Source organism: Podarcis muralis, chromosome 8 (assembly GCF_964188315.1).
Source record: "Podarcis muralis chromosome 8, rPodMur119.hap1.1, whole genome shotgun sequence".
In the NCBI taxonomy this organism is placed as follows: Eukaryota; Metazoa; Chordata; class Lepidosauria; order Squamata; family Lacertidae; genus Podarcis; species Podarcis muralis.
The window spans coordinates 14008096-14033112 of NC_135662.1; the positions used below are offsets into that span (position 1 = coordinate 14008096).

Genomic DNA, 25017 nt, shown 5'->3' on the forward strand with positions numbered 1-25017 from the left:
GAGTGGGAAACGCCTCCTCGCTCTTCCCATAGGCTGGACGGAGGTGTGGGCGGGGACGGAGCGAGAGAAAAAAACATGGAGAGCGCCGCCTCCTCGCTCTTCCCACAGGACGGCCGGAGTCGGGAGGACAAGAAGGCGGTCCTTTCAACCGAGCCGACCGGCGCCTGCGCAGAACCGCCCTGCCTCATTCTCTCCTCACGCACAGACGCGCGCACACGGTCTACTTTGCAGCGCTGCTGCTGTGCTTCTCCCCCCCCCCCCGACCCTTTTTACCTCAGCGCCGCCTGACCAGTCTCTGAGGCGAGCCGTGGAAGCCCGCCCCGCTCTGGGAGGAGGAGGGAAAGATGCCCGGAGCCTCCTCGAGGCGGCGCAGGGAGCTGCCGCCGCCGCCGCCGCTGTGACTCGAACCCCTTCCCAAGCCAGCGAAGGGAGCGGCCGCGAGAAAGAGAGAAAGCGTCTCCCATGAGCAGCGCCTCCCCCTCGCCAGGGCAGCGCCGCCCTTCGCCTCCCCAGCGCCGGTAGCGAGAGAGAGCGGGCGGGCCCCGCTCCGAGGCGGGCGGCGAGGCATGCCGTCGACGTGGCTGAGCTGCCGCCTGGCGCTGCGCTTGGGCTCCGGGTGGCCCGGCGGCTCCTCGCCCTCCGCGCTGCTCTCCCGCCTCAGCCTCCGGGCTCCGCAGCCGAGGGGCCTCCGCTGCTGCTGCCGTTGCCTCCTGCCTCTGCCGGGCCAGCGCCGCTGCCTCAGCACCTTCCGAGGAAGGACGGTGGCTCCCGCTGCCCCGGCCTCGGCCGGCTCCCCCCGCTCTCTGGGCACGCACCCGAAGAAGGAGCCCATCGAGGCTCTCAACACGGCGCAAGGGGCGCGGGACTTCATCTACAGCCTCCACTCCACCGAGAGGAGCTGCCTGCTGAGGGAGCTGCACCGCTTCGAGTCCATCGCCATAGCGCAAGGTAAGCAAAAGGGACCGCCGGGAAAAGGGCGCGGGGTGATTCTTCATCTGCCCGACTCGGGATTCGAACCCACGACCCTGATCGATCCCGGGGGGGTCTCGCGCTCCGCCGAGCGAGCTCGGCTGGGCTTTGCTTCTTGGCGCCGCTTTCATTCGGAATGGAGAGCGAGAAGAAGAGGATCCAGGAGGAAGAAGAAGCGAAACTTTCCTACTTGGCGCATCGACCGAGGACCTCGTTCTCCCGTATCCATAGCGCGCTTACCCGGAGTTCGGCGAGGCCGCCGTTCTCCACCCGGCTTGGTCGTGCCATAATATCGCCATGGAATGCACAAGATACAAGGATAATGTCCCTGAGCACATTCAGAGTGGCTTTCCTGGGATGCTGTGTAACCCTAACCAGCCACTGTAACTGTGGGGCTAAGGGGGAGGGTGTGGCTGTCAGGCAGGTTTGAGGCCTGGGTCTGGTACTGCTTTTGTGTGGAACGGGACAGGGATTCAGGTGCTTTAGAAATAAACTGTTGAGGCTAGGGCTGTGTGCTTGAAATGAATTCTGACTTGCATGGGGAAAGTGCCTGTCTTTAGTTCATGGACCCACCCATCTGACTTCCACCCATCTGACTTCCCAGGCAGAGCTTCCAAGTTAACAAACATGTTGTTTAGGGAGGGTTGATTGCGCCTCCAGGCCTAGGCATGGAAACACTGAAGGCATGCATTAACCTGATATAGGGGGGAAAGTATCCACCCTATGTTGGTTTCCTGGCCCATGGCTAGCTGTGTGCAGGTGTGGCTTTTAGCTTGTCATTACAAATGTTGCTTTTCCAGCATTTGGCAAGGTGTGCAGAAAGCTGAATTGCACATGTGATAGCAGTTGTACAGGGGCGACTTCTTACATATTGGGTGATCACATGCATGATCTCTCTTGCCACATTTAGGGTTGTGCAAGTGAATTTTTGATTCTTTAATCTCTGTTACATTCCATTGTTTTGAATCGGTTGCACCCAATACTTTGGGTCCCATTTGTGGATTGTTGCCAAGAAGATAGTCATGGTGTATTCTTGACATTGGTGTTCCTGTGGGTATACATGTACTGTAATCCAAATTCTGCTGTCCCATTTTCCTGCAGTGTGTGCCTGATACTGTCCAGACTGAAGCAGGAAACAGAGCATGGTAACTTGGATACCTGGGAGTACTATTATGATAAATTTAAGATGTGAATATTTTATAAATGGGGCAATTAAAAAAAAAAGCCTCTTATATGAAGAGGGAATCAATGAGAGCATACTCTACTGTCTTACAGCAGTAGAGAAAAAAGCACAAACATTGATTTGATTGGAGGGCACATGACCAACTAAACTGTTTCCTAGTTCTGAGACTGCATGTAGATTGCAGCTTGTTTCACAGCACTGAAATGGAAGTACTAAAATTGGAGATATATCTGACCTAAGTGGTACTAACTAGCACTGGGATGGTTTGGAGCTAAAATTGCAGATTTGGAGACTATACCTCTTTTGCTAGCCTTAGTTTCTCTGTGCTAATTGCTTCTAGTGACAGTCTCTGTGAGGGTTTCAGGTGACAGCTGCACTGATTCAGCACATCTTGTCAATGTAAAACTTTTCTTACTGCTTTGAATGCTGATGTATGGAGACTAAAGTATGGATATTGAACAACCCGTTGATTTTGTATATTAATAAAAGAAACAGAAGCAGTGGAATAGGAATAACAGAATATACTTGATTGAGGATCCATCTTCTTTTTGTTAAGATTTTGGAAAAACTAGAGATTTTGCTAAAAGGAGAAGATATTGTACTTCTCAACTTCAGCCTGCACCACAGTATATGTTAAGAGTATTTTATTTGCTTATCTAGCATAATACCGTATTTTTCTGTCTATAAGATGCCCCCATGTATAAGACTCAGATTTAAGAAAATGGGGGGAAATGGCCCAGAGTATAAGATGCCCCCTAATTTTTGACATTATTTTTTAGGGGGGAAACCTAGGCTTATACACAGAAAAATACGGTGTTTTATTTGTCTATATAGCATCATCAATGTATGCAGTACAGAGGTTGAGATGTGAAGCCATGGGAAAAGCTGGGTTTTTCCTTGTTTATTTTTTAATTTAAATTTCCTAGCTTTTTTTCACAGGACTTCACATCTCCGCAGAACACAGGTTTTTATCTAGGGGGCTTACAATCTATAATTCAACACTGAAAGGCAATAGAAGGTGATGGAAGTGGAACGAGGGTTAAAGAGGATTTGTTTAGCCAAACTGAAGAGCCACAGAATAGTAGAAGTTGAAGATGTCCTGCAATTTACTGGGCAGGTTTACATAAAAAACAAATCATGGTTCAAATGTAACTGTGGTGTGTTCTTTACCTTTACTGTAGTATTGTGTTATGGTAGCATCTTATACCTCCAGCTTATTGGATGGCATGTTTTCTTTGAAATCATGAATATTCCAGCATGTATTCTGTCACATTGAGCTGGTACATCAATTAGCTTGTTTTGGAACATTGCTTAATATAAAAGGCTTGTATCATAGTGTGAATAGTGTCCATTCAGCTTTTTCCATAGTGAATAAGAGCAGCTGTTATGAGTTCCAAAGTGCATGCATGTGACAGCATCAGGTGGAAATGGCTTTAAAGATCATGTAAGGTTATCTTTCACATTGATTTTTCACCTATTTTCCAGTTATATAGCAGGTTCCCAGCTGATAGTCTCCTAGATGAAAGCCTGAAGTGACTAGAGAATAGCAACCTTTAAAGTAGAAAAATGAGCAAATGCTAAATTTAAAGTTCTTCAAGTGTTATAGGTTACTAGCAGCAAGCTTTCTTGGGTAAGGTTTGAGGTTACAATACACATTTAGAAACTAGCTTGCATTTGACTCTGGGCCATGACTTTGGTAAATATGCCCTTGAAAAGGACACTTGGCTGGCCCATAGCTAGGTACTCACAATCTGTTGCATTGGTATTGTTTAGCCTCCGATATATGTTTAATCTTAACCTTATATATAAAAATATAAATCAAAGCTTTAATATTGAGTCTTATAACTCTCAAATAGTTACTTCCTATATTTGTAACTTCAGTTCTGGAACAATCAGAATTTTCCTATATTTTTCAAAATTCTAATTTCAAAATTATTTCCTGCTTAAATCTTCCAAAAAATAAAAATAATTCTGATTTGGGTGTTGCAATGCAGACTTATGTGATGCCTACACCACCTCACTCCAGCCTTTGTTTTGCAGAGCTGTAATTAAGGGACGCAGGTGGCGCTGTGGGTTAAACCACAGAGCCTAGGACTTGCCAATCAGAAGGTCGGCGGTTTGAATCCCCACGACGGGGTGAGCTCCCATTGCTCGGTCCCTGCTCCTGCCAACCTAGCAGTTCAAAAGCACATCAAAGTGCAAGTAGATAAATAGGTACCGCTCCAGCGGGAAGGTAAATGGCATTTCCGTGCGCTGCTCTGGTTTGCCAGATGCGGCTTAGTCATGCTGGCCACATGACCCGGAAGCTGTACACCGACTCCCTCGGCCAATAAAGCGAGATAACGGTCAGGGGTCCCTTTACCTTTACCTTTTAACCTGCTAATTGTCTGTGTACAGTGCTTTTTCTCTTGACAGTAGCTTTTAACTTCCTTTTTTTTTTTTTGCTCCTCTGGGGCCTTCCTCAGGCTTTTCTTGCTGGATCCTGGTTGAGAATCGCAGTGTCGTTTTCTTCTAAAGGAAGCTCCTATGTGTCATATTCAGCATTAGATCTGCACCTCAGAATCTCTGTCGTGTTTCATGGGGACATGCTTAGAATTCTCAGTCTTCATTTGTTTGGGATCCATAAATGTTGGCTTGACTTACAAGTCAGCCAGTATTTGTGGTCTTCACTAATCCCCTCTCCTGCATCCCCTGGTATGGACAGTGCATATAAGAGAAAAATGATGACCTATCTCATTTATGTTGGTATGTATGGAGAAGGTAAAAAATGTCAAGAGTCTTACGAGCTTAAATTATAGTGGAAATGAGGCCTCTGAGATAGCAGTTTTGTTGTGCCAATTAGCTTACCCACATGAGGTCTGAGGGCACACAGTCCTGAGGATGTGGCAATTCATTCAGTTGAATAAGTGAAGCCAAAGTACTGACAGCAGTACCTGCACAAGTGTTAGAATTTCCCCAGGTGTGTTTTGCGACTGGCACAGACCCTATTGCGACCACGTGGAGATCTCTGGATGCCAGATTGGCAACTGACATCTCCATCTGGCTGGCCCCTCCAGCTTTCTTAAGCAAGTAAGCAGAAGAGCTTATTTATTGCATTTATATCCCACCTTTTTCACCAAAGAGTATATGGTTCACCCCCCAGTAAGTTAGGTTGAGACGTTGTGACTGGCCCAAGGACACCCAGTGAGCTTCATTACTGACTGGGGATTCGAACCCTTATCTCCCATTTTCTTGTCTGACACTCTAACCACTACACACATTGACTTCCTAGAGTACTTCTGCTATGGGGCAGGTATATAAATTAAGTGGGAAAGCAAAATGTCAGAGAAGGATCTGAAATATTTTCCTTGAAGCTTGAATTTGTTTTATTCTGCATTGTTTTATTTGCTGTTTTAATGTGTTGTAAACCACTGAGATTTTTTTATTTAAAATATAAAGTGATATTGATATTATTTTGCAAAAAGGGCCACCTAGATATTCCATTGTGGCGACTGTAACCTAGGTTTAAGCTGCCATTTGGTGATTAGCTTATATTTGAGTTTCTAATACAGTCATACCTCGTGTTGTGTCCGCTTCATGTTGCGTCTTTTCACGGTACATCCCATGGCAACCTGGAAGTACCGGAATGTGTTACTTCCTGGTTTCGCCGCTCACACATGTGCAGAAGTGCCAGATCGCACTGTGCGCCTGTGCAGATGCAGCACTTCAAATTCCAGGCATTTCACGTTACGGACGGGCCTCCGGAATGGATCCTGTCGGTATCACGAGGTACCACTGTACTGCTGCAGTCTTCTGTGACGTCATAGTAGCCCATCTAACTTCAGGGAGTGGGGCTGGGAGGTATCAACATGCATTTGCCTTAGGAGTTGTCTTTCCCTTTAAAAAGTTACTGTGACTCTCTGGTAGATGGTTCTTATGAGCTAAATGTTCTTTGCTCTTATTTAGTGCTGCATTCATATCTCTCTGACCATATTTGCATGGTGAGATCAAAGTAGAATTTTTAATTACTGCTAGCCAGCATCTGTAAAGCTATACAACTGTTTCTGTACAAACATTAATTTTATCTCAAAATGACTAAAGGGTAGCGAAACAGCATTGGTTAAAAGGTCACATGAATTAAAGATTTCTAATTTAGATTAGCTCGGATGACTTAAGTAACACTTGTTCTGGCATGAAAAATTGGAACAGTTACACAGCTTTCATAAAGTTGTGCTATTTTGGGGAATGACATGATGACAATGACTCAGAACTAGATTGGATCACAGAACTAACAAACCTGTTTTTTGTAATAGTGCATTGTCTTCTGTTTTGGCAATAGTATCTCTTTCAAGACTATGTATAATTATTTGTTATTAAAGGGTTACAGAAGTTGCCTTTTTATTGTGAGATCAGTCATGCAGGATTAACAGGAGGTGCTTAAATGCTAAATACAATGCCACTATATACCTGATACTATGACTTTTAATATTTAATTTGAGAGACTATTGTTCACTCTCTTTATTCAGATTCATAAAATTCAACACACTCTGCACAGAATCCACAATGATGCAAGGTGAAACATTTCCAATGCTTTATTTTTCTATGGAAAATATTATATTTCATAAATTCATTAGAAACAATGAATGGATGTCAGATGCAAAGAAATATTAGGCTAGTGTGACAGTTTCAAAGTTTTAGCTTTGTTTTTCTAAATACTAAGGATGCTAAATGACTCCCTAGGGAATCAGAAAATAGTCTGCTACAACAATATTCCTTTCAAAATATTCTGGAAAACCAGTATCCCTGAGTATCCCATGCATAGATCTTCAAAGTATAGAGCTACCAAGAATTTACCTCCCTTGGTAGCCAGTCATTATCTGTGATGGCCTTAGACCCCTTCCATCTCTGGTAGTTTGTTTATTTTCCTGTTGTATCAGTCATGCACAACTTGCTGTGCAAATGATTGTGAGTGGAAAGGAGGAAAGGGGCAAAGAAATGCTAAAAATAGGTTTATAAATAGCAGCTGTTTTGCTCACCTGTGGTAAAAATGACCTCTAGGTTGTCTGAAACCCAAGTATCTAATGAATAAAATTTAAATATGCTGGCCAAGTAACTTGTAGATTTGGGCAGGAGCAGTTAATTGATGTGCATGGAGGAAAATAGACAATTCTTCACTCAAAGGAGCAGTAAGAAGGCAAGCACATAGCTGTGGTCTTGCAAGAGTTGTTCTGCAAGCATCTGCACCAATATGAGAAGCAGTAGTTCAGCTATCGATACTTCTGTCATATTTTCTTGATTTATCCTGACTCAAATTAAATTTTTCTGGTTGCAATTGCCCAAATTTATAAATAATCTCATAAGGATTTGACAAGTCTATGTAAACCTAGCAGAGTTTATTTCTTATGTGCAAGATTGGGAAACAGGAAAACATGCCATACTACTTCAATTTCTTCAGGAATAAGGTAAACCTATCCATTTCACACAAGTGTATGTGATACACCTTGATGGTTTGAAATTCAAAGCAACAGGTTGGTGTGCCTAATTGTTTCCTTGCTCCAAATGTTATACACCACAAGCTGTTCTCCCACCCCGGTGGTGTTCCGTGTGTGTGTGTGCAAATACTCTAATAATAATAATAATAATAATAATAATAATAATAATAATAATAAATTTTATTTATATCCCGCCCTCCCCAGCCGAAGCCGGGCTCAGGGCGGCTAACAACAATAAAATAGTGCAACATTCTAAAAACTAGTATAAAGCACACCACATAATGTTGGATCAGATTATACCACAATATAGGCATGTGTTGAATCTGCTGCGGAGCAACAAAAAATGAAAACCAGAATAAACTGGACAGAATGTTGTTGGTGCGTAATTAAACTGAATGTTTCACCTTGCACATTGGGTCACACACTTGGAGTAGATGCACTGAAATCAGTGGGCTTTAAGTCCATTGTTTTCAGTGGGCAAGTATGACTAAAATTAGATCTCGACCATTAAATATACCAGTGGCATAGCAGAAAAATAAGCCTAAATATTAGACTTGCTTCTGAGCAAGCATACATAGGATTATGCTGCACAGTTTGTAGTTGGAGTAAGTTCTGAAAACACGGATTCATGAATATTAAAGGCTTTTAACATTGAAATGTAACTTTATTTCTTACGTTTGAAAAACTTTAGCTTCCAGATTTCCTAAACCACTGGTACCACTTGAGATGCCATTGAAGCAAATAGTACCACCCGAACCAACTAGTACTTGGGGTACAGTAAACTTCTCTACTTGCTACATAAACGTGCATGGTCTAAATAGGTGCTAGGTGAACCATGGTTTTGATATGATGCAAAATAGATGCTGCTGTTTCATTAAATCTACTTACATAAACATGCTATTTTGTTTGTTTTGTGTAACCTGGAATGTTTAACAGAAATGGCCATGGTTGTTTCCATTTGCATTAGCATATGACTATAATGAGTTTCAGGGGTTGCCATTTTTTGGGGGGGACCATTGGACATATTTCTATTTTTGAGAGAGCATTGTCGATGTCAATCACAAAATGATTGTTGTGTCTTAACACACCATAGTTGGGTGAACTTAAGAGTCCTGCTGAATCAAACCAAATATAGATCCTGTGTTCTATTTCTCATAGTGGCCAATTAGTTATCTTAATCAGAGAGCACCTATTATGTGGCTTGTTCCTTGAACTCATTCATTCCTTCTCTGAATTCAGAAATTCCATTTAGCCATCATGACTCATAGCCATGAAAGGCAAATTCATCGTGAGAGGTTCTGAAGTCTTTTACCTTATACCTATCACCACATCTTGTGGCAGCGCATTCCATAGTTTAGTGATGAATTGTATGAAAAGTACTTTTAACTGTCCCAAACCTTCTGCCAACTAATTTCTTTGGATAGCTCAAATTCTAATATTATGCTTGAAGGAGAAAAGCCTTTCTCTTATGAGGATGAGGGAGTATCTTGGATATACAGCAATCAGAATTTTAAACCATATTCCAAGTGTGGTTGTTCTATAAAGAATTAGCGCAGTGTAGTTTAATCATTGTGCTTTGAATAAATCTCCGACTTCCTCATTCTCATACTTGTTCTGCTTAGTTAGGTACTTCATTGTTTGCTATTGGATCCAAACCAGCAATCTATGGCTATGCAAAAATCCAAGCCATAATTGGATATAATAGCAAACTGGTTTGCCACATACACAGGACGAGGAATGTGCAAGGCCAAGACTCAGCCATAGTTCAGTATTTTACTTCTGAACAGTGGCTAAATGTCATTTTTTAAAAAAGCATTTCTCCTTGTCATGGTATATGAGTCATGAGGAGTATGTGATTCATTTCCCTATTTTTAGGGGGTAAAATGGTCAAAAATTTTCATGTCTTATAAATACTTCTACAGTACTACTTCTACCACCACCTATGTGCAGACTGAATAAGTGACATCTAGAATTGGAAAGATGGTCTTAGTTTCAAAATCATTAATGTAGGCAGTATTGTTTCATACATAAATTTTTATTAGGGTTTATAAAGACAAATACAAAGACTATTATCAATTTATTTATTTTTTTGTCTAGACTGAAACATTAATCTAGAGGCAAAAAAGAGAAAAACAAGAGGAAGGGAGGGAGGGATAGAGAGCAGAGTAAAATCATGATTTGAAGTGAATCTGTGCAACAAGAGAAATACATGTGATATAGGCACATACCCCTTTATATGTAGGATTTGGAAATCAAACAACCACAAATGCTTTAGTAAAGCATTGGACCATAGCAGATGGTGTGAGACTGGAAGGACGGAAGAACCCTTCATTGGGTTAATGGGGACCAGGATAACATTTGGATTTAATTCCTCTTACATCTCTGTTGCATTCCATAACTTGCTCAAGCACAGCTAAGTTTTAGACTCTATTCCACCAACTTTTTTAAGGTAAAATGGGAGTGAAAGGGTCAATGCTGTGCTAGTTCTAACTGGGCTGCTGCTAGTAACTCTGTGATCCTATCTGTATACATTGCATTCTCCAGTGTGCCAGGGAGGATGGAGAGCAACACTAGATCCAGAGAAATTATTTGCTGTGATATTTGAATAATTTAACAGACGTTCAGAGCAAATATCTGTTGTATCTGATTTGTTTTGTCAGACTTTAGTTTTAATACAGAGCTATCTTGTGTGTGGGCTTTTAGCTGTCTAAATACTGCTGAGATGCTTGACAAATATGTTGTAATCTCTGTAGGATCCTGCTATGCAAGTTGTATACTCTTGGCATCTAAGTCTATCAATTATGTTGGCAGACATGGCTTTTCTTTTAATCAGGTTCATTTATACTTTCATCAGTTTTTTAGTTATTTGTAAATTAATGTGTTGCTTAATCTGACACTGCCCTCCCCCCCGCCCTCCGTTTTGAGTTCAGACAAGTATTTCCAGTTTCATATTGTGAATAGCACTCTTAGAATATTTGTAATTAAGTCTGGTTTTTTAAGTTCAGACTAAATATGATTCTTGAAAGGATAGTTTTGAACTCTGAAATGGAAGAACCAAAACTCTGGTTATTGGCTTCTCATTAGTAAAGAAGAACTGTATTTGTAGTTACAATTCTATGATCCTATGCACCACTTTATTTTTAGTAATATAGTGTCAAAAACAGTCCAGTCTGTACCAGTTTAATCATGCAGTGGAAACACTGACTGTGTTTGAGGAGAACAAAGAGCAGTTTAAGGACCAGGGTTCTTGAAGGACAGTACATAAAAATATTGAGTGGAATGCATGTACCATCAGGTGATGTGAGTGGCAGTCAAAGAGGGAGCTGCCTTGATTGTAGCACCCCAATTGCAGAATGCTTATTGTCCTTTTAATGACCTTTTCCAAAACTTTCCTGATCCCGCTGACTGTTTTATGCCACTTTTATGATTTTGCGTCTTTTAGCTTGCTTTTTGTATTTACATCTTATTTATTATTTTTGTAAATCACCCCAGGAATATGATTAAAAAGATGGCATAAGAATACTTTTTAAGCTGGCAAGGTAGCCTGGTTATTGGTGTAGATGAAGTATAACCTGAATTTGTGGTCTCAATTTTAAGTTAGATAAAACTGGTATGAACTTGGTAAGTTCATAATGCACTACAGTGGTACCTCGGGTTACAGATGCTTCAGGTTACAGACTCTGCTAACCCAGAAATAGTACCTCGGGTTAATAACTTTGCTTCAGGATGAGAACAGAAATTGCTCAGTGGTGGCGCAGCAGCAGCGGGAGGCCCCATTAGCTAAAGTGGTGCTTCAGGTTAAGAACAGTTTCAGGTTAAGAACAGACCTCCAGAACGAATTAAGTTCTTAACCCGAGGTACCACTCTACTTGTGATGCTAAGTGTGGAATTTCCAGCATATTACTGAAGCACTCATTAAGGAAACTTAAGTGTTGCTTACAAAATTTCATTGGAAAAGAAACTGGTTTTTGCAGTACCAGAGCAGCCTATTCTAGTCTGTTTATAACCTGGTAAAAGCCCAGCAGAAATTTCAAGAGCTCCTTTTTGAACTGTTCAGATCAGTTTATTTCCCACCTGAACATTCAGCATCCTTATAAGCTGGGGACAGAGTGCTATCTTTTTCTCCGGTTTAAAAGATGAAAGGGGAGCAGTCTTTCAAATTCTGATGTGCAGTTCTCGCATGAATGGGATATGTGGCCTTTCATATTGGTGTGGTGGTAGAACACTAAGAAGATACAATGCTAACAGTTGGTAGAGGTAGACATCAAAGGATCCAAATTCTGTTTTATAGGCCTCCCAAGTGTGTGTATGTAGACTAGGAGCTATCCTTTGCTCACAAATTTGAAGTGAATCTTAAGCCTTTTTTCAAAGCTTTTTCTTCCTTTAGGAAAATAGAGCAGTTTGTTCCAAAATGGAACAAAATATGATTTCAATTGACACTAAATATGATTTGATTTGACAGGCTGAAAAACAGCTGTTCATCAGTCTTGACTGGTATTCTGTGCCATAAGTTGTCTTCTTGATTAAGCCATTCCCCCCCTGTTTTCAACTCGAAATGTTACACCTCTTAGTACCGTCATGTGCCTATCTGAAACAAAGGCATCTCTAAGCTTTTATGGTGAACAGTTGTGGAAGTTTTCAGAATTACAAGTGCAAGAATTTCATCCTGTGATTACCAAATTATTCTGTATATTCCTGCTGTCACTGTGGGTTGTCAAAATTATTGAGCTTTGAGAAAAATGAAATCTATCTAGATTTATCACTGCAAGATCAGTGTGAGTGAATTATTGGGACCTTTTGTTGGGGAAGCAGGGGTGAAGAAAAGGAGGGTTACAGCATCTTTGCACTGCTGATATGTGATACAGTGTGGTTGTGTTGGCACGGAGAGAAGTGGGAGCAGGCTGGCTCTTCAGAGCCAATCCGCTTCTGCCTGGCCCCTGGGGAGGTGAGGCCAATGAGCAGTTTCTATTGGGCAGGATTCATAGTACAAAATGGGGCACCAGAGACAGAGGTAATTGCCTACTCTGCCCTATGAGTTATATACTGGGATGAACTGCTTTTGAGTTTCTACAGATCATCAGGGTTCCTAACAGCCGAATTTCAAATTAGAAAGGAAGAACCCTGTTGCTATTGTAGGGTTAGCAATTAGAAACTTTCTGATTTTACTGCAAATCATTCAGTGAACGTTTGGTAAACCCCACTATGCCTTCTTACTTACCATGTTCTTGGGTGCAAGTCTTTGCCCTGAATAAATTGAGCATGCTCCCAATGTAGCCAGCTGTCCTGTAGCAAAAAGAAATTCTTGGAAAAGTCATTAGTATTGGGCAAGTTGTTTTTGGGATGCGGGTGGCGCTGTGGGTTAAACCACAGAGCCTAGGACTTGCCTAGGTCAGAAGGTCAGCAGTTCGAATCCCCGCAACGGGATGAGCTCCTGTTGCTCGGTCCCTGCTCTTGTCAACCTGGCAGTTCGAAAGCACGTCAAAGTGCAAGTAGATAAATAGGTACCGCTCTGGCGGGGAAGGTAAATGGCGTTTCCGTGTGCTGCTCTGGTTCGCCAGAAGCGGCTTAGTCATGCTGGCCACATGAGCCGGAAGCTGTATGCCGGCTTCCACGGCCAATAAAGTGAGATGAGCGCCACAACCCCAGAGTCGGCCACAACTGGACCTAATGGTCAGGGGTACCTTTACATTTACCTAAGTTGTTTTTAGGGAAGCTTGTCTGCTGTTACCAGTCGTCTTATTGAAGATCCTCTGATTAGTGTGTAGGTAACCATTCCCTTAAAACAATTTGAAAACCATTGTACTATGTGATGCTATGTACATCTTAGAGGATACCAAAAGGATGACATTGCTAGACTATATATTTCCCATTCTTGAGGAATTAATTTCATGAAAAGATATTTTTCCTCATGCAGCCGTTATTTATTTTATTTTTATTGAGAAAACAGCAACTATGAACTGCTTAATTGAAAAAAAATCTAAGCAGTGTCCATAAAGTAATATGAAATAATAGTACATGGATAGTCAGCAACATCTTGAAAACAAAGCAAGTATATATGACTAACTTACATGTCTTTGTAGGCATGCTAGAAAAAGTTTTATTATAGTGGGCCTGCAGTTTGGGGGTTACTTTTGGCAGGAAAAATGGTACCTGGTAAGGATTTAAATCGATACATTTGTATGAAGCACAATACTAAGAAAAGAGGAAGAAGTTTCTTGTTTCTAAAAATATCAGTGGGGAAAAGCATGTGTTTGAGAATCAATAGATGTTTACTCGATATGGACTCTTTATGTTAACTCCTATAGTGAAACCTAGAAATGAGACTCCCACTGGGCAAACTTTTAAGTAGTTCTCATGCTGCATTTGTAATATTTCAGCTGCTTAAATAAAGTTAAAATTAACTTGATCTGGTTTCTGTGCATCTTATCCACCAGTCTAGATGTCTTCTAGCACATAGTCCCATTTGCTTTTATGGGCTCTTGAATAAAGCTCCTTTTTGACAGACCCAGGGATATATTTTGTTCAGTATGGGGTAATTAAATCTCTCACTGTCCTGATAGTATCTTGGCAAGTGATTTGCTGGCTTTGCCTTGACAGGCAGGTGGAGAAAAACTACGTACTGTATATTCTGTGTTCTGAACTGATGGATCTGAGGCACAGAAACTAACTTCAGGTAAGATGATCCTTCAGTCTGTACGTAGGATACACTTGCTTAGAGCCAGTTGTCTTTCCAGTGTCTTTGTTTATGAAATAAAGCATACACCCCTTCATAGTTTATTCTTTTGGACTATAAAACAGTTGTATCCTTCCCTTCCTCCATGGAGCTCAGAGGCTCAGGTGGGGTCCTCACAGCAACCCAGCTGCTTTAGGCTGAGACACAGTGACTGGTCCCATGGCATCTGGTAAATTTCCCCCCACTAAACATCAACACACTTTATTAACTACACTACACCGAATGTACTGTGTGCAGCTATGCACACAATGTGATTTAACCTACTTGTACCATTAATCATGTGGTTGTTTTCATAATATTTTTTTTTGCAGAACACTAACTGTTGTTGCTATAAGAACTGTTAACCCAATTCCTGCTTTTGGATTACCGGTAGATGTTTTCTGTTTTGTTTAGGCTGCAATTTCCTTCCTTACTGAAGGCTTACTTTTTTTTCTTTACTAACACCCCAGCAGTAGGATATCATTTATATGACCCCCTCAGTCTGATTTCACTTTAATCCAATGTATTTTGAGTTGCAGAGTGTTGCTTAAAAATCAGTAAATGTTAGTGAAACGTTCTTCCTGTGGCAGGAAATTGGGTTCATGCCACTAACCAGTGTTGGAGATTTCTTCTTGTAAGCAATATAACATCTTTTTGTGGTATTGGGTAGTGTTCAAATCTTCAGATAACCGATTTTATCAAGAGCACTTAAGGGTAGTAAGTGGTCTCTATGAAAATATACATTTTAGCCACTTCTTGTTTATGGTAGGGTGCTTAAGAGAGTTAAAGGCCATGGGGTAACTTAAATTGTGAGATTTATTTAAAAAGTATTTATCATTTCCATTTTTACAATTGAAACAATAACAATAATCCAGATGTAAAACACAATTATTTTCATTTTACCTTCTCCATTTCATGGTTCATTTTATTATTATTTTCTGCTACATATTCTATTTCCCCCCAATATTTAAATATACTTACATCTATTATACTTAAAAGAAAAGCTTCTGGGCTTTTAACAAATGTCTTTTTCAACATTTTTTTTCAGTTTATTATATATCATCTCCCAGTAAGTCTTAACCTTTTTGCATGTCTACCACATATGATAAAAAGTACCTTCTTTTTCTTTACATTTCCAACAGATATCTGATTCAGATTTATACATCTTAGCTAGTTTACTCAGTGTCAGATACCACCTGTAAATCATTTCAAATAAAATTTTCCCTCAATGTGTTAAAATTTAAATCTTTTTTCCATAGTTTCTCCCATGCACTCATCTTTGTATTATGACCTATATCTCTTGCCCAGTGAATTATAGCTGATTTTACCAATTCATCTTTTGTTTCCCATTTTAATAGTGACTTGTACATTTTGGAAATCATTTTGCCCTACTCTCAGTGATCTCTCTTTCAAATTGTGAGCTTTGGGTCATAAAACCTCTCCATTTATCCTGTCTAAACAAATCATTTATTTGAAGATACTGCAACCAGTCTGTCACAGCCTCTCCAATGTGTCATGTTTTAAAAGTTTTATTTCTTCTTTTGAAAAGTCCAAAAGGTCTCTGTATGTTGCCTAATATCCTTCCATATTCCTAAATTGTGGGATTTTAATAAAGGGGCAACAGCATAATCATGTACCCTATCATATGCTGAGACTAAAGGTTGGATTTTTCATGATCAATTACGGTACATACAAGCAGGGAGAATTCAATTAGTCAGCAGTTGGGCACCCCTGCACTAGTGACAATGCAATTTGAGTATTTTAGCCAACATTATTCAGCGTTTCAGATGATCAAGCAAATGAATATACAGTCAATTATTTTGTGAAATGGTGCTTCATTAGAGTGCATAAGAAGTGTATAATTCGGTTAGCATGCTTTTGTTTAATCAAAGGAGAGCATGGGTCTGAAACTCACAGAAGACTGCAGTGAGCTGCCAAGCTGCAGTTTTCTGCGCAGTAGCTTGCGAACGCACCATATATGAAGAAAGCTAAATTTTCTATGAAATGAGGATTTCACACTATGCTGTTCAAAGAGAACAGATGTTCAAATATTTGTGGTTATAATGCTTTTCTTTAATCACATTTTTCTACTTATCTAGAGAAGTTGGAAGTTGCGCCACCATCCACTGGACAGCTGAAACATGGTAAATTATGTCTATTTTTTTAGAAGTTTAACTGTGGAGAAAGCCTCTCTAATACTTGGAACATTTCTCTCGAGGCCAGTGCAAGGCATACAGTTGAATACATGAGAGTACATTGGGCTGCTTGAGTCAGAACATTATAGAATTCTAATTCTTGCTTCCCCAAATTATGACTAACATCATAAATCTGACTAGCTTTACAAAAATAATTTACAAAAAAAGTTTTTGTAAACTATCTTTACAAAAATAAGTTTTACCTTTAGCTGTGATGAGAGGAGAGTGGGGTTAAAAGGGACAGAAATGAAATATGACAGAGAGGATGAATATGTTTCATTCAAATCTTTGCAAATAGTTGATTAATGTTTATAAGCAGATTTCCCCACACAACACAACTTTTCCCATATATGACAAGTTTCATGGGGGTGAGGGATGATGACTCCAGATTAGCTGGGCCTATAGCAGCTGCATCGATTTTTGTAGTGCACTGTGTACAATGTGCTGGTAGTTGCTGTGTGGTGAGTTATACATGGAAAGAGTCTTCCGTATCCCATTTCTGTGATCTCAAACATCACAGTTCATATGGGAGTTTTTTCAAATTGTAGAAAATGGAGAATTGAACAGTAGTCTGCATGTATGAATTTGCAAGCATTTGAAAGCACTCCTCACACATGTGTCTCTTTCTTCCAGTGTTCTTCCACAATGCAATACCTTTTGTAGGGTTTGGATTTTTTGATAATGCAATTATGATTGCTGCGGTAAGTCATGTTGCTCCTTGGTCTCAAACTTGTTTTGTGCTGGGTTATATTTGGTATCCAGTTACCTTGATATGATAACATATGTAACACTAGCTTCAGAAAGACTTATTATTTTCAGCAATGTTTTAGCATACTGTATTGATATAATAGATGTAATCTTATGCATGTTGTCTTTTAAAGTTTCCAGGAGAATTGGGTGGCAGAGAGCCTGCTATTCCTAATGTCTTAATTTTGTAAATAAACAACTTCTGTAATCTTGCCTTTGTTAATGAATGTATAGATTTTAATGAAAGTTTATATTCTCTTTATTTTTAGGGCACACAAATAGAACTGTCCATAGGAATTGTCCTTGGAATTTCTACTATGGCAGGTAAGTAATCTATGCTTGACTGACTGTCCATGGCAATTTTGCTATAGCTGTCCATTAATCTACGAATGTGTTTGTGCACACTAGGTCACTTTTTTAAAAACTGCTGATTGATGATTGAACTTTGTAGTGCCAGATGGAAATTTGGTTACCAGATAATCTTACAGAAACCCTGTTCTTATGCAGAAACTGCACATTAAAGTTCCATGAATCTTTCTGCCATGATTTTAAAATCCTAAGCAGGCTGTGTATAACCACAAGGAAAGGCAACTGGAGAGAGGCTGCTTAACTCCTCTTCTCCTGTTTGTACTTCTAAATCACATTCCCTGAGGTCCATTTTCACCTGGGATGCTTAGGGGTCCTTATGGGTGAAAAAGCTGTTTGGGAAGGTAAATAGGGACCGCTTACCAGTGGGAAGGTAAACGACGTTCTGTGTGCTGCGCTGGCTCGCCAGATGCAGCTTGTCATGCTGGCCACATGACCCGGAAGTGTCTGCGGACAGTGCTGGCTCCCGGCCTATAGAGTGAGATGAGCGCACAACCCTAGAGTCTGTCAAGACTGGCCCGTAAGGGCAGGGGTACCTTTACCTTTACCTTTCTACATGCTTAAGCAGCTCAAGAGGTTGAATCCAAGCAGGAAACAGATCTCACATTTGCCTTTTGCATTCCTAGTTTTCTCTTCTTAAATAGTTTTAACTGACACCACTGACATCATTACTATTATTATTAGTTTAAAGCCACTTTGAGTGTTTATTGGCATATAATTTCTATAAATAAATAAGTTCTCACTTTGCAAAATATTCTTTTATTTGCGCTTCCAAACTGTTCCAAGAGAGGAACCAAAAAAATATCTGTTTCTCCATGGCACTTGAAACAAAGTGCCACTGTTTAAGATGAAAGTGTGGCAGCCATATTAAAGTCACAAGTGTGAAGTATTATTGAATAGTCTCCTTTTAAATTTTAGAACTTTTTCATCCAAAAGGACCGACCGGCTAATTCTGAACCTGGAGGCAAATATTTGTGATAGATTTTAAATTCAATAATGCCAGCAGCTTTCTTAGCAAGATTAACATGCTTATAGAAATAGAAGTTGGTTTTGCAGAAGCATTGAAACTAGGAACATAGGAAGCTGCTTTATACTGAGTCAGATCCAGCTCAGCATTATCTTCACTGACGGACAGCAGCAGCGCTCTAGAGTTTCAGAAAGGGAGTCTTTCTCTGGAGATGCTGGGGATTGAAACTGTGACCTTCTGTGTACAAGGCAGATGTTTTGTCACTGAACTATTGCTGTTGTGTGTGAGAAAGTATGTTTTCACATCCCCCTGAGTACTGTAAATGTGCTGCTTGCTGCACCTTTCACTCTATTCCTTCCCCTGTAGATTGCCAGTGCTCATGTACACATGGATATAGAACTCCCCGCTCACCCCAAAAATCTCGAAGTGGTCAAACATACAATTGCATCCTAGATTCTTACTCTTTTTAGAGTGTGATGCATGGAGAAGCTTATAAGAGCATCAGAGAAACATTTCTTTCGTTCTGCAGAAAGCACTTTCTATTCAAAGTCACACTGATCAGTTGATTCTCTGTCCTTGTAGAGAGCCAGCCTGCACAGCTTTGAAGCCTCCATAATCAGCCAAATGATATGCTTCAGAACGTATTGTAAAGGATAACCAATTTTGGGCTCATCCCTGGCTTTATCACCCCACAGGTGCAGGGCAGTACACCGTGACATGGCTTGGCCAAAATGGCCTGTTAATGGGGAGGCCTGGCTTACCCAGTTAGGCTCATAGCCTAGAAGTTCCCCACTCCTGTATTACCCTGCTCTTGTACCAGCTTTCTTGGTTACCATTTTCTTTCCAACTTCAATTCAAGGTGCTGTTTTTGACCTTTAAAGCCTTAAATGCCCCGAAACCAAAATACCAGATTTACCTTCCTCTCTGTGTTACCTGACAATCTCATTCCTCTTCTGAAGCCCTGCTTCCGGTACCCTCATTGTTGGAAATTTCCTATTTTAATTGTGTAGGTTACCATTCTTAAGCTGTTCTTCTCCTACGGGTTCTTAAAGATTATTGTTTGTATTCTGTACTGATATATATTTGATTATAAGATCCTTGAATATTTTATAGAAAGGTGCATTATAAAGGGTTTCAAGCAAGCAAGTAATATTAGGTATAATTCTGGATTCTGAACCATTAAATGAAATAAAACTGTTGGCATTTGTGTAGTGTATTGTTCTTTTATTAGTAGATGCATTACAATGCTTGTGATTCTTTAATATCTAGCTGCTGCCTTGGGAAATCTTGTCTCGGACTTAGCTGGATTGGGGTAAGTCTTAATTATATTTTATAGGCTGTGATCCAGTATCGTGTTCGTACAGTGGTTAACCAAATGCCAATATTTACTTTACCAACAATAGCTCTGGGGGCTGTTTAGTGTAGTCTCCTGCTCTGTGGTTAATTCCCGCTTCACCACTACCTTGGCGCTGAATGGCTGGCAGTGGTAGTGGAACTAAGTCTCAGATTTGTCAGTTCACAACCAACCATTTTCTCCCCCAATTGCAGTAGAAACAAGAAAGCTTTCTGGAAAAACCATCCCAACAAAAGGGCACAACAACTGTTACATGCCAGAGTGCCTCTTTAAAAGTTTGTCCTTTCTACCCCAAATCTGGCATGGATCACCCATAGGCTCACTTCACCTATACTGCCAAGTTTCAGATCAGTCCTTTAAACTATTTCTCAACCTATAAGCCATAGAACCAACTCTCCCTGGACACAGGGCCACAACTGTTTTATGTATTAGTATTGAAATCGTCCCTCTTAAGCTCTAACAGCTTATCAAAGTGCTGGTTTGGCAGATGTTCAGGAGACAGAATTGCTTGCTGTATTTCCACAACCAACAGAAACCGAGCATCCTGTAACTGCTATATTTCATATTATTGTGCTCAAAATATTTTTGGGTTTTTTCTCTCCAAGACTTGCAGGTTATATTGAAGCTATGGCCTCTAGATTGGGCCTCTCCATTCCTGATCTAACGCCCAAACAAGCTGACATGTGGCAAACACGCCTCAGTGCACACGTGGTGAGTCTATGTTGTGTCTGTGTTTTTATACATACAGTTTTGGTTACTGAGAGGTTAAACGAACAGCAGACACAGTGTAGTGCAGTAGCACCTTGGATCAGAATTCAAGTCAGCTGGAAAAAGCTAAGTGCTCTCAGAATTTTGAGATCTTAGGGGCATTTAACATGTGGCTTGTTCTGCAGATATAATGACCATAGTAGGCACACTATAGATACAAGTGATAGCTTCCCATTTCTGCATTTATGTGTTTCTGTTAAATCCTTTTATACTTTTTGCCACTCTGGCAACAAGTAGTTTTGGCAAGTACAAGGCAACTGTAAGGGAAATATGACTAGATGGTCATGAGACTATGAAAAGCAGCAACTCCAGTATTCCTGAACACTTGAACTTGTGGAGATACAATGTACATGTTACTCCACTCCCTATTATTGTGGGAATAAACTCTTTTAAAGATGCACTTAGAGGTTCTCAGAATGTAAATTCTGCAGCAAATATTTGGGAACAAGAAGAATAATAGAAATGAGGTTCATTGCTTGTTACTTCCTGTTCATGTTGTTGGTCCTGAAATCTGGTAACCTTCATAACTAAATTGTGAGTGACCCATTTTTCTTTGTGTTTTATAGGGTAAGGCTATTGGAGTGACCATTGGCTGCCTTTTAGGAATGTTTCCATTGTTCTTCTTGGGAGATGAAGAAGAAAAAAAACTGGAAGAAAAAAATTAACCTTTTTACAATGCTTAAGATCTATATAAACTAATGTACCTCAATTATACAACTATGCTGTCAAAATACTTAGCATTTAGCAGACAGTAACAATGTATAGAATGGGGAACAAAACAGCATGCCATTTTATGGAAACACTAACTTATTGTGGCTTTGTTCTAGTACATCTTTTTATAAGGGTTTTTCCTTTTTAAAATGTAAATTGTTGATGTGTGTGTGTGTGTGTGTGTGTGTGTGTGTTTCACTTACACCGGCAGTTGGCGTTTACCATTCTCTCCCCCCCCCCCCCCCTTTGCCTCTATCTTTTATAAGGATTATTACTTTCAGTGCTTGCCATCAATGTACTGTATGGGGTTGGAGTTTGCATATTTACTTAGCGTTTGCAAACGCATGGCACAAGTTCCCTTTGATGCCCATCATTCTCTCCATTCTGGCCTTTCAGTGAAGCTAGGTGACAGATGGCTTTAGGAGGAATCATGTCTGTCTTTTATTCATCTTGTGTCACCAGTTGCACACTGTATGACTGAATAGCAAGACTTGTTTGAATAATGCAAAATTTGAAATAGGGTGTAGATACTTGCTGAATAATGAGGCAATTAGAGTGAAACACTTAAAAGTCAATTGCAGTTTCAGGTGCTGCCCCTCTCTCAAAACTCCATAGACACTGCTTGGAATATGCATCCTTGATCTTGTCAAATTGGCATCTGAGATCAGGAGAGTCCTAAAAGTTGGAATCTTAGTAACTTACATGTAACGCAGGCTACAGTTGGGAAACGGGGGTTTGCTCAACAGTTGGAGCTGGAAAAATGTGCAAAACAACAATTAATGATAGTGCTCATCAGCACCAGGAGGCCAGTTGTTTGTGTGAGTGTAGCAACAAAATTTTTGAAAATTGGGCTTCATTTCAGTTGGTGTTTGTATGCTGCCCTCCTTCCACGCCTTTTAAGCTATCTGAATTTCATCCATCAATTCTAGGTGTCTGGGGAATCCTCAACAAGATAAGGGTCTATTGTTTGCTGAATCATGTGTATTTGTAGAGCACTTTGTGCACTTGGTGTGTGCAGGCCGAGAAAAAGCAGTGCATAGTGCACTTTGATAGGGGGAAAGTGGAGTTCAGATGTGTTTAGAAATTAGTGCAAAGTAAGATGAAGCCTTGAAAGGACGTAGCTCTTTAAACTGTGTTGCCTTCAGTGAGAAACAGACTTCAGTGTGCCACTTCTGGAAGTCTCCTGCTTCAGGAATTTGAAAGTAATTTTCACTGTCCTTGTTTCTTTGAATACTAACTGGGGCAGAATGTTACTTTAGATGTGTCTTGGAATGCCTTTTAAATGTCTAGGCTTGGTCTGGATGTGTGGATCATGTGTGCAAAATGTAACTTAAATAAATAAACTTGATCACTTTTCATTAATTAGAAGGACATAAAGGTTTCTTTCCGTTTTGCCTCACTGGTTCTCTTGTCATACTTAGTGTGCAATTTCCCATGTACCTCTTACTTGTTGGAGTAGAGAATATTATTCTTTGCCATGTTATGAATAATGGATGGTAACTTGCACTGAACATCCAACTTCTAAATATACAACCAGCATAAGTAGGAATGAATACGTGGCTGTAGGAAGCTTTTAATGACACTTTGTTTTGAAGCCTTAGTTGTTGCTTTTTTAAAATAGTTTTTATGGAGGCATTATCCTCTAAAGTCAAAGCTTGTTTCTAGCTATAAAATGCCATGACTTGCAGCCCTATTACTGAATCCTTGGCAGTTGTCACATGCAAGCTGCCACCGTACCTGGAAGCACGTTGCATTGAAATCAAAGGGGCTTTCTTCTGAGTAAACATAGTAAGGTTTGAATTCGCTAAGACGATTCAGTAGTCGTTGGGTTCGGAATTTGGCCGCATTCCCTCTTGACACTATTGGCACCTAGGGCTATCAACTGAAACTCTGCTACCCCGTGGTCTGGTTTGCTCTTGTGCTTTTAGCAGCAGCTTGACTTGTACAAATCCAGTAGATGAAGCTTCTCATAGCATGGAAATGCATTGTCATCTACTCTCGTTCTCCAGGTATCTGAAACCCAGGTATCTGAAGGACTGCCAACTTCTGCATGAATCCTCCTGTACATTTAGGTACCGTCTTCCAAGACCTTAGGTGGGGTGAGACACTGGGCAAAGGGCCTCTTTGGTTATGCCTCCTCACTTTTTTGAAATGTCCTCACCAGGAAGCCTGCCTCTCTTGTCTTTTAAACTCCAGTCAAAAACTCTTCTCTCGTATTTTAATTACGTGTTTATAGTTTTAGCTTGCTGCTGTTTGGTATCCTACAGTTGTAAGCTGATTTTATGCTTTCATCTTTTTTAGATTTGTTCACTGCCCTGAGAGCATTTGTGCTTAACCATGGGATTAATTGGGTTAAAAAAGAAAAAAAGGTTTGGCAACCCTAGAATAAGCCATATCTACAAACTGATACACAGCAGTATTTATAAATGCATTTTTGAATTAATTTTAATGTTTTTTTGTTGTTACAAAAACTATGAAGAGGTCTGTACTCTTCCTATTCCAAATTTAACACACATTCTGAGAGAGGAAAGAGCTTAAATCAGTCACAAAATCAGGGACCCCTATCTTCTGCTGACTCCTAGCAGTTTAAAACAAATATTCTCTCACAACCATGATTTGAATAAAGCATCCCTTAAGTAACTGCTGTACTAATTTACAGAACCTTATAGCTTAATGTATCTGCCGATATACTGATAATCTGAATATAACATCACTTTAAGGATCAAACTAGATGATTGGTAGCAGACCAGCATGTAAGAATCCCAAACATAAAAAGTGATGACGGAGAGAGAGAGACCTGGAAGGAGAAGCTGTAATCTTTAAACTACCTGCAAGCTGTAGGTGTACATAACCCTCCTCCCTTTAAGTTGTCTTTCCGAATCATGAATTCCCAGATACTCCCCCCCCCCGATGGAAATAACAGCTTGGAGAGGTTTATTATAGGAGTTCATTCAGCTGTCACCCTAAAATTGATTCTTCTTGGTTTCAAAAGGATCACATATTAGGTGATAAATGCTGAATGTACAGTTTAATAGTTTTGGCTGCATCTTTCTCTGTGTAACTTGCTGACAAATATAAATTTGTTTATGACTTTCCCCCAACTTGTTTTCTGTACTGGGTATTATGATATTTGGTGACAAAAGATCAAAGCAATAGTCAACAACTGACAGGCTGACTGGAACAACTAAATTTCCTGAAGAGAGCACCAGAACAAAAACCTAGCCAAATTTCTGCTGCTGCAATAGTTTGCATTTTTTAAATAAAAAGTTCATTTAGTACTGTTTTTTGGTTTTTTTTTTGTTTTGGTTTGTGCATGTAAATTGGGTGCATTTTTGTTGATATATGTATGTCAAACTATTGTACTATGACCAATGTTTTTAACAAGAAAATATGAACTAAATCTTATAAAAATGTGTGTGGGTGTTGAGAATTCATTGTTGTCAAACTGGTACTCTGGAACTATATCAATTATCTTGGACATGTAAGGTAAGTGACTGATAGAATCGAAATGGTAAAATCAATGCCAAGGGAACATTTTCAAATATGAATGTGGAATTAGATTACAAACTTCGAG

At 40.2% G+C, this 25017-nt stretch overlaps 1 protein-coding gene across 4 annotated transcripts; it reads left to right on the forward strand.

Annotated features, from left to right (window-relative positions):
• The first annotated feature begins 111 nt into the window (after nt 1-111).
• TMEM65 (transmembrane protein 65) lies at nt 112-24856 on the forward strand. 4 transcript variants are annotated; one of them, XM_077932741.1, is made up of 9 exons: nt 112-948; nt 8315-8395; nt 15384-15404; nt 16435-16479; nt 17164-17231; nt 17547-17601; nt 19880-19922; nt 20570-20675; nt 21299-24856. In XM_077932741.1, the coding sequence occupies exons 1-9, from the start codon at nt 567-569 to the stop codon at nt 21395-21397; spliced, it is 900 nt and encodes a 299-aa protein (XP_077788867.1). In that variant the 5' UTR covers nt 112-566; the 3' UTR covers nt 21398-24856. The 4 variants fall into 4 exon arrangements, with proteins under 4 accessions (XP_077788867.1, XP_028592022.2, XP_028592023.2 ...); XM_028736189.2 differs by lacking the exon at nt 15384-15404 and having other exon boundaries at nt 113-948; XM_028736190.2 differs by lacking the exon at nt 8315-8395 and having other exon boundaries at nt 114-948.
• The last annotated feature ends 161 nt before the right edge of the window (nt 24857-25017 follow it).

Excerpts from the sequence above, each read along its gene's own strand:
- TMEM65 (XM_077932741.1), top strand. The coding sequence starts at position 567 with ATGCCGTCGACGTGGCTGAGCTGCCGCCTGGCGCTGCGCTTGGGCTCC. Across the intron at positions 16,480-17,163 it reads CACTGGACAGCTGAAACATG|TGTTCTTCCACAATGCAATA; the intron begins GTAAATTATGTC and ends TCTTTCTTCCAG. Across the intron at positions 17,232-17,546 it reads ATGCAATTATGATTGCTGCG|GGCACACAAATAGAACTGTC; the intron begins GTAAGTCATGTT and ends CTTTATTTTTAG.